The 9,889-nt window shown below is 48.7% G+C and overlaps 1 protein-coding gene across 1 annotated transcript; it reads left to right on the top strand.

Moving 5' to 3' along the window:
• Window positions 1–1,923: 1,923 nt before the first annotated feature.
• ZNF394 (zinc finger protein 394) lies at window positions 1,924–8,851 on the top strand. Its single transcript, XM_011943811.1, has 3 exons — window positions 1,924–2,633; window positions 3,418–3,551; window positions 7,469–8,851. The coding sequence occupies exons 1-3, from the start codon at window positions 2,185–2,187 to the stop codon at window positions 8,566–8,568; spliced, it is 1,683 nt and encodes a 560-aa protein (XP_011799201.1). The 5' UTR covers window positions 1,924–2,184; the 3' UTR covers window positions 8,569–8,851.
• Window positions 8,852–9,889: the final 1,038 nt, after the last annotated feature.

Below are 9,889 nucleotides of genomic sequence, written 5' to 3'. Positions count from 1 at the left end.
CCTCAGGTGATCCACCCACCTTGGCCTCCCAAAGTGCTGGGATTACAGGTGTGAGCCACCGCACCTGGCACCATAGGTGACATTTTTATGTCTAGTTATTAAACATGCCTGGATTGATAAATAGTGTTTGGTTTGTTTGGGCGTGGGGTGGGGAGGGGGGTTGCTTGAACTCAGGAGGCTTGTAGTAAGCCGAGGTCGGGAGTTCAAGACCATCCTGGCTAACATGGTGAAACCCTGTCTCTACTAAAAATACAAAAAATTAGCTGGGTGTGGTGACACGCGCCTGTAATCCCAGCTACTCAGGAGGCTGAGGCAGGAGAATCTCTTGAAAACCCGAAAGAGACTCCATCTCAAAAAAAAAAAAATTTAAATTTTGTATGGAGACACAGTCTCACTATGTTGCTCAGGCTGGTCTGGAACTCCTGGGCTCAAGCGATCCTCTCATTTTATGCAAGTTGCAAGTCACCAGCAGCTTGACATCAACCAAGGCACTTTGTTTTTGAGATAGACTCTTGCTCTGTCACCCAGGCTGGAGTGCAGTGGTCCGATCATATCTCACTGCAGTCTTGACCTCCTGGGCTCAAAGGATCCTCTGACCTCAGCCTCCTGAGTAAGTGATGTGTCAGGTGTTGGTTCCTTCTGGTGGGTTCTTGGTCTCCCTGACTTCAAGAATGCAGCTGTGGACCTTCGCGGTGAGTGTTACAGCTCTTAAAGATGGCAGGGACCCAAAGAGTGAGTAGCAGCAAGACTTACTGTGAAGAGCAAAAGAACAAACCTTCCACAGCATGGAATGGGACCCCAGCAGGTTGCCGCTGCTGGCTGGGGTGGCCAGCTTTTAATCCTTTATTTGTCCCCTCCCATGTCCTAGTTCTGTCATATCAGAATGCCCTTTTCTCCATCTTCCCTGTAACTGGCTACTTTAGTATCCTGCTGATTCGTCCATTTTACAGAGCACTGATTGGTGCATTTTACAAACCTCTTGCTAGCTACAGAGCGCTGATTGGTGCATTTTTACAAACCTCTTGTAAAACAGAAAAGGCCAAGTCCCCACTCCACCCAGGAAGTCCAACTGGCTTCCCCTCTCACTGGGACTACAGATGCGCGCCACCACACGCAGCTAATTTTTTATTTTTTTGTATAAATGGGGGTCTCCAATTCCTGACTTCAAGCAATCTCTCCCCCTCGGCCTCCCAAAATGCTGGGATTACAGGCATAAGCCACTGAGCCAGGCCAGGACACGTCTTTGAGCCTCAATTTCCTCATCTTTGTTAGGATCAAAGTCGTTAACATCTGATGTACATGATGTACATGGAAGCAGTTTGTCTAAAAAAAAAAAAAAAAACTTTTTCTAACCGGGTGCAGTGGCTAACGCCAGCACTTTGGGAAGCCAGGGCAGGCGGATCACGAGGTCAGGAGATCGAGACCAGCCTGACCAACAGGGTGAAACCCCGTCTCTACTAAAAATACCAAAATTAGCCAGGCATGGTGGGGCGCCTGTAGTCCAAGGGGCTGAGGAGGCTAAGACAGCTTGGCGACAGAGCGAGAGTCCGTCTCAAAAAAGAAGAAACGAAAAACTTTGTCCAACCTAGGCAATATAGTGAAACCCCGTCCCTACAAAAAAATTAATAAAGCTGGGCGTGTTCGCGCGCACCTGTAGTCCTAGATACTTGAGAGGCTGAGGCTGGAGAAGTGCTTGAACCCGGGAGACAGAAGTTGCAGTGAGCCGAAATCGCGCCACTGCAGTCCAGCCTGGGAGACAGAGCGAGACTCTGTCTATTTAATCCTGAAGGTTCCCGCCCTTGCCGGAGCTCGGCCACCCGCTGGGACGCTCCTATTTCCCTGGGCTGCAGGAAATCGTCAAGACCCAGCGCGTCGGGCGGGGCTCGGACGATAAACCAGCGAGATGCACCTCACCCCATCAGGCGCCTAGAGAGGCCCCGGAAATGCAGGGAAGGGTGCCGCAGGGCGTCGGTGACGCACTTCCGGCACGGGATGTTTTCGGTGACTGGACTGAGCGAGCTGTAGGCGCAAAGCTGAGGAAAGGGAGAAGTGCGGGAAAGGGGCCTGGTGTGGTGGGGCACGGTGTTTGGGACCGGAGGGTTTGAGGGCTGATGAGTTCCTTGGGTTTGCTCTTTCTTCACCTGAAAGGAAGACTCCAGGAAGGGCAGCACATGCCGGAGAAAGATGAATTCCAGCTTGACCGCCCAGAGTCGCGGCAGTGACGCCGAGTTGGGACCCTGGGTGATGGCTGCGAGGTCCAAGGACGCGGTGCCGTCCCAACGCGACGGACTTTTGCCCGTGAAAGTGGAGGAAGACTCACCCGGAAGTTGGGAGCCCGGCTATCCAGGGGCTTGGCCAGATCCCGAAACTTCTCGACTGCACTTTAGGCAGCTGCGTTACCAGGAGGTGGCTGGACCGGAAGAGGCGCTGAGCCGGCTCCGAGAACTCTGTCGTCGGTGGCTGAGGCCTGAGCTGCTCTCCAAGGAGCAGATCCTGGAGTTGCTGGTGCTGGAGCAGTTCCTCACCATCCTGCCCGAGGAGCTCCAAGCCTGGGTGCGAGAGCATTGCCCGGAGAACGGGGAGGAGGCAGTGGCCGTGGTGCGGGCTCTGCAGCGAGCGCTCCATGGAACCTCACCTCAGGAGAGAAGCGAAAGACCCATTCTGGAGGTGGGAGTTGGAAAATAGGCGTGTATGGGGTGCTCTGCGTTTCGGAAGTTACTTCCTTATTACATTTCGTGTGAACGCTGGGGTGTGTATGGACTTCCTTTCCGCAGGCCACAGTTGACAGATCCATCCAGGAGATGACTTGATAGACCTCAGCATAAAGCCAACACGGATTACTGGTTTTCTTTCTTCTTCTTTTTTTTCTTTTTTCTTTTTTTTCTTTTCTGTTGTTGTTGTTGTTTGAGATACAGTTTCAGTCTTGTCGCCCAGGCTGGAGTGCAGTGGCGCGATCTCGTCTCACTGCAACCTCTGACTCCCGGGTTTAAGCGATTCTCCTGCCTCAGCCTCCCGAGTAGCTGGGATTACAGGCGCCCGCTACCACACCCGGCTAATTTTTGTATTTTTAGTAGAGATGGGGTTTCACCGTGTTGGCCAGGCTGGTCTCGATCTCCTGACCTCAGGTGATCCGCCCGCCTTGGCCTCCCAAAGTGCTGGGATTACAGGTATGAGCCACCGCGCCCGGTCCTGTATACTTTTAATTCCCATACATCACAGTGATACAAGTTAAAGAAATATTTTGCTCTTACCTACCCCCAAAATTAGTGTAAATAGTCCACAGAAAGGCTTTTCAGGATTACAAGAGAATGTCAACCTCTATCTCTGATCTCTCCAAACTCCCTGGTCAGTACAAGACTCAAGAAGAGTGGTAGTGCTGTATAGGGACAGGAGGTACTGAATTGGGCTCTTGTGTTGTTCCCAGGGGATGGCGACTTTCGAGGACATGGCTGTGTCTCTAACCTGGGAGGAGTGGGAGCGCCTGGACCCAGCACGGAGGGACTTCCGCAGAGAGAGTGCACAGAAGGATTCCGGGAGCACAGTTCCGCCTAGTGAGTGCTGTTGCTCTGCTGGTTTATTGTGGTGTGTGATTTGTGAAGGGCTGGTCCATTACCATCCCTGAGCCATTATGCCATTCCCAGACTTGGGCTGAGAGCCTTCAGGTGTCTTCTGTAACCCAGGCAGGAGCCTATGTACTGCTGGGTGCTAGGTTCAGCTTTTTACTTTGGTTCGTTTTTAATGTTTTATACATATAGAAAACTATAGAAAAAAAAATAGATAATGACCATCCCCTGTGTCCACCACCCAAGTTTATCCGATCTTAATACTTGGCCATATTGCCAGAGAAATATGTTACAGCTGGAGGTGAGGCCCCCACATAGCCTCCTGGAAACCCTTCCCCTCTATCCTTCTCCAGAGGTAGCCAGTAAGCTGACAATATGTTGTGTTTATGACTTCCATGCATGTCTTATATTGTCTCTACATAGACACATAGCTCCATGCTGTGTATCATTACTGTATGGCTTTTTTTTAACTCAACATTACATTTTTGAGATTTACTCATGTTGATGCATGGAGCTCTACCTGTTTCACTGTCCAGATACTCCAGAATTCTATCCATTTCTGTTGATGGACGTCTAGGTGTCTTAAGTTTTAACCATTACAGCATTGCACCGAACATTCTTGTATATTCTTGCATATTTTTGTGTATTTGTTCCTATGTTGGAGTTTTTGAAGAGAATATGCCTAGAGACAGGCAGTAGTCCCCCCTTCCTGGTTTTGCTTTCTGTGGTTTCACTTACCCATAGTACGCAGTACAACCAGATATTTTAAGACAGAGACCACATTCACCTGACTATTATTACAGTATAGCATTTGTTTTTCATTTTTTGTCTTTGGTTTTGGGGGTTTTCCTGAGATGGAGTTTTTGTCTTGTTGCCCGGGGGGAGTGAGTGCAGTGGTGTGGTCCCAGCTCATTGCAACCTCTGCCTCCCAAGCCAAGCAATTCTCCTGCCTCTGTCTCCTGAGTAGTTGGAATTACAGACATGTCCCACCATGCTCAGCTAATTTTGTATTTTTAGTAGAGACAGGGTTTCACCATGTTGGCCAGACTGGTCTTGAACTCCTGACCTCAGGTGATCCTCCTGCCTCAGCTTCCCAAAGTGCTGGGATTACAGGTGTGAGCCACCAAACCTAGTTAAGTATATTGTTATAATTGATGGTTACTGTTAATCTCTTAATGTACCTAATTTATGAATTAAACTTGATTAAAGGGATGTATGTATAAAAAAAACATATATATATATAGAGAGAGAGAGAGAGAGGCTTTGGTACTATACACAATTTCAGGCATCACTGGGGGTCTTGGAATGTGTCCCCACAGAGAAGAGGAGACAATTGTATGTTCATCTTACTCTCCAAAGAGCTCATAACTAATGTATACACCACCAGCAATGTTGAGAATTTTTCTTTCTCCACATTCTCGTCAACATTTGCTGTTGGCTGGGCACGGTGATTCTCACCTGTAATTCTAGCACTTTGGGAGGCCTAGATGGGAGGCTTGTTTGAGGCCAGGAGCTCAAGACCAGCCTGGGCAACACAGTGAGACCCCATCTCTTTAAAAAAAAAATGTTTTATTAAAAAAATAGCAATACATTTTGGCCAGGTATGATAGCTCACGCCTGTAATCTCAGCACTTTGGGAAGCCGAGGTGGGCGGATCACAATGTCAGGAGTTCAAAACCCACTTGGCCAACATAGTTAAAATGCTGTCTCTACTAGAAATGCAAAAAATTAGTCGGGCCTGTGATGCCTGATGTGCAGGGGCCCTGGTACCCTGCTTACCCACCCATCCCTTCCGCTGCCCCTCACCCACTCTGGCCACACTGCCTTGCTGCTCCAAAATATGCCAAGCCCCTCTGCCTCCTGGTCTTTGTGCTATGTGACCGCTCTGCCTGAAATATTCTACTCTAGCTCTGTAGGAAGCAAAGCTTCAGAGCTTTGCTCAAATTGCTCCCTTGTGCCAGGTGTGGTGACTCATACCTGTAATCTCACAACTTTGGGAGGCCAAGGTGGCTCACACATGTAACCCTAGCACTTTGGGAGGCGGAGGCAGGCGAATCACTTGAGGTCAGGAGTTTGAGACCAGCCTGGCCAACATGGTAAAACCCCATCTTTACTAAAAATACAAAAATTAGCCACACCAGTTAATGGGCACCTGTAATTCCAGCTACTCAGAAAGCTGAGGCAGGAGAATCGCTTCAACCTGGGAGGTGGAGGTTGCAGTGAGTCGAGATCATGCCACTGCACTCCAACCTGGGTGACAGAGTGAGACTCTGTCTCAAAAAAATAAAAAATAGGCTGGGCTCAGTGGCTCACGCCAGTAATCCCAACACTTTGGGAGGCCAAGGCCAGGTAGATCACCTGAGGTCAGGAGTTTGAGACCAGCCTGACCAAGATGGTAAAACCCCATCTCTACTAAAAATACAAAAGTTAGCCGGGTGTGGTGGCACGTGCCTGTAATCCCAGCTACTCTCGAGGCTGAGGCAGGGGAATTGCTTGAACCTGGGAGGTGGAGGTTGCAGTGAGCAAAGATCATGCCACTGCACTCCAGCCTTGGCAATGAGCGAAACTTCATCTCAAAAAAAATAAAATAGCTGGGTGCGGTGACTCACTCCTGTAATCGCAACACCTTGCAAGGCCAAGGTGGGTGGATCACAAGGTCAGAGGAGTTTGAGACCATCCTGACCAAGATGGTGAAACCCTGTCTCCACTAAAACTACAAAAAAATTAGCTGGGCACGATGGTGGGCGCCTGTAATCCCAGCTACTCGGGAGGCTGAGGCAGGAGAATCACTTGAACCTGGGATGCAGAGGTTGCAGTGAGCAGAGATCACACCACTGCACTCCAGCCTGGGCAACAGAGTGAGACTCCATCTCAAAAATACAGTAAGATACGATAAGATAAAATAAAATATAAACTGGGTGCTGTGGCTCACGCCTGTAATCCCAGAACTTTGGGAGGCCAAGGCAGGTGGATCACGAGGTCAGGAGTGCAAGACCAGCCTGGCCAAGATGGTGAAACCCTGTCTGTACTAAAACTAGCAAAATTGGCACCTGGAATCCCCGCTACTTGGGAGGCTGAGGCAGGAGAATCACTTGAACCCGGGCGGCAGAGGTTGCAGTTGAGTTGAGATCGCGCCACTGTACTCGAGCCTGGGCAACAGAGTGAGACTCTGTCTAAAATAAATAGCAACAGAGTGAGACTGCGTCTCAAAATAAATAAATAGGGAGGCCAAGGCAAGCAGATCATGAGGTCAAGAGATAGAGACCATCCTGGCCAACATGCTGAAACCCTATCTCTACTAAAAATCTAAAAATTAGCTGGATGTGCTGGTGTACGCCTGTAACCCCAGCTACTCTGGAGGCTGAGGCAGGAGAATCACTTGAACTCAGGAGGTAGAGGTTGCAGTGAACTGAGATCAGGCCACTGCACTCCAGCCTGGTGACACAGCAAGACTCCGTCTCAAAAAATAAATTAATTAACTAAAATAAAAAGTAAAAGGGATTTGGGCCGGGCGCGGTGGCTCAAGCCTGTAATCCCAGCAGTTTGGGAGGCTGAGACGGGCGGATCACGAGGTCAGGAGATCGAGACCATCCTGGCTAACACGGTGAAACCCCGTCTCTACTAAAAACTACAAAAAAAAAAAAAAAACTAGCCGGGCGACGTGGGGGCGCCTGTAGTCCCAGCTACTCGGGAGGCTGAGGCAGGAGAATGGCGTGAACCCAGGAGGCGGAGCTTGCAGTGAGCTGAGATCTGGCCACAGCACTCCAGACTGGGTGACAGAGCAAGACTCCGTCTCAAAAAAAAAAAAAAAAAAGGGATTTGAAGATTTAACATTCTGCCAGCACTTGCTTATTTCAGTGTTGCACAGAAATGCAATGGCAGGAATTTGTATTTTCATGTTTCAGGTTTGGAAAGCAGAGCTGAGAACAAAGAGTTGATTGCAATGCAGGAAATTTTAGAAGCGGAGCCACAGGGGCGACTACAAGAAACGATCCAGGGGAAGCGCCCCCTGTTGTCTAAGTGTGGCAGTACCCATGAGGACAAGGTGGAAAAGCAGTCCAGAAACCCCTTCCCCCTGAAACTTGAAAATTCTCCTGAAGCAGAAGGACGCAACAGCATCTCAGATGTCAACAAGAATGGTTCCATAGAAGGGGAAGAGTCTAAAAATAATGACCTGCACAACAGTGCCAGACGCTCCAACCTTGTTCTGGGTCAGCACATCCCAAAAGCAGAGAGGCCCACAGACGGTGAGGAACACGGGAACAAGTGCAAGCAGAGTTTCCACATGGTGACGTGGCACGTGCTGAAACCTCACAAGTCTGACAGTGGAGACAGTTTCCATCATTCCAACCTTTTTGAGACCCAGAGGCAGCTCCGTGAAGAAAGACCTTATAAATGTGGTAACTGTGGGAAGAGTTTCAAACAACGCTCTGACCTCTTTAGACACCAGAGAATCCACACAGGTGAGAAACCCTATGGCTGCCAAGAATGTGGGAAAAGCTTCAGCCAGAGCGCTGCCCTGACCAAGCACCAGAGGACACACACAGGTGAGAAGCCATACACCTGTCTGAAATGTGGGGAGCGCTTCAGGCAGAATTCACACCTAAATCGTCATCAAAGTACCCACAGTAGAGACAAACATTTTAAATGTGAGGAATGTGGGGAAATCTGTCATATTTCCAACCTTTTTAGACATCAGAGACTACATAAAGGGGAGAGACCCTATAAATGTGAAGAATGCGAGAAAAGCTTCAAACAGCGCTCCGACCTCTTTAAACACCAGAGAATCCACACTGGGGAGAAGCCATATGGATGTTCCGTCTGTGGGAAACGCTTCAATCAGAGTGCAACCCTCATTAAACACCAGAGAATTCACACTGGAGAAAAGCCTTACAAATGTCTCGAATGTGGGGAAAGATTTAGACAAAGTACACACCTTATCCGACACCAAAGAATTCATCAAAATAAAGTGCTATCGGCTGGGCGTGGTGGCTCACGCCTGTAATTCCAGTACTTTGGGAGGCCAAGGCAGGCATATCATTTGACATCAGGAGTTTGAAACCAGCCTGGCCAACATGGTAAAACCCATCTCTACTACAAATACAAAAATGAGCTGGGTGTGGTGGTGTGTACCTGTAATCCCAGCTATTCAGTAGGCTGAGGCAGGAGAATCACTTGAACCCAGCAGGCGGAGGTTGCAGTGAGCTGAGATCATGCCACTGTACTCCAGCCTGGGCAACAGAACAAGACTCCATCTCAAAAAAGAAAGAAATAAAGTGCTCTCATTTTGATATGTTTCTGTGTGACTTGGCCTGTTTCTTTTCCTGTCCAGAACCACATTCCTTGCCATTTGGAGTATATCAGTCAATTATGGATCTTCCTTGAGGATCTCCTACAAGATAGGTTCAGTCTGTCCTGAGCCTCATTACAGACTGATAGTTTCAGTGAGTGAGGAATGAGGAAGTAAGGGGCCTTCTGAAATGTGAGCTGGTGCCGGGTAAGAGACTTCTGATGATAAGAGTGAGGCCAACATGTAACAGGGTTCTGTCCTTGCCATCTGCGTTCGACCTTTATTTATGTGTTTATTTTTGAGATTGGGTCTCGTCGTATCCCCCCCCCGGCTGGAGCTCAGTGGTGCAATCATGGCTCACTGTGGCCTCAGCCTGGGCTCAAGTGATCCTCTTGTCTTAACCTCATGAGTAGCTAGGACCACAGGCACACCACCACACCCAGCTGTTTTTTTTTTTTTTTTTTTTTTTTTTTTTGAGATGGAATCTTGCTCTGTCACCCAGGCTGGAGTGCAGTGGCATGATCTCGGCTCACTGTAACTTCCACCTCCTGGGTTCAAGCAATTCACCTGCCTCAGCCTTCCAAGTACCTGGGACTGCAGGCGCACCGTGCCATGCCTGGCCAATTTTTTGTATTTTAGTAGAGATTGGGGTTTCACCATGTTGCCTAGGCTGCTAGTGAACTCCTGAGCTCAGGCAATCTGCCCACCTCAACCTTCCAAAGTGCTGGGATTACACGCATGAGCCACCACGCCCGGCCTCTTTATTCACTTTTGAACCAAGTCTTGCTCACTACAGTTATTAATACTTCTCTAAGAATGTATTTTAGTCATTTAAAATTTGCCTTTGTCCTTAGACGGTAGAGAGGGTTTCAACTACTTCATAATCCCCAGAAGACCTGGTAAAGCTCAGTGCTCACAAGAAGCACTCTATTTTTCACTTTCCAGAAAACCTAATTTTGCATAGTCCCTCTTTCCCATTCTAGGGGCGTAGGAGTTCAGTTTTTTGACTTACTGATTTCTTTCTTTTTTTTTTTTT

Source organism: Colobus angolensis, unplaced genomic scaffold, assembly GCF_000951035.1.
Source record: "Colobus angolensis palliatus isolate OR3802 unplaced genomic scaffold, Cang.pa_1.0 Scaffold222, whole genome shotgun sequence".
NCBI classification, from domain to species: domain Eukaryota; kingdom Metazoa; phylum Chordata; class Mammalia; order Primates; family Cercopithecidae; genus Colobus; species Colobus angolensis.
This window is presented reverse-complemented; position numbering and strand designations above follow the sequence as displayed.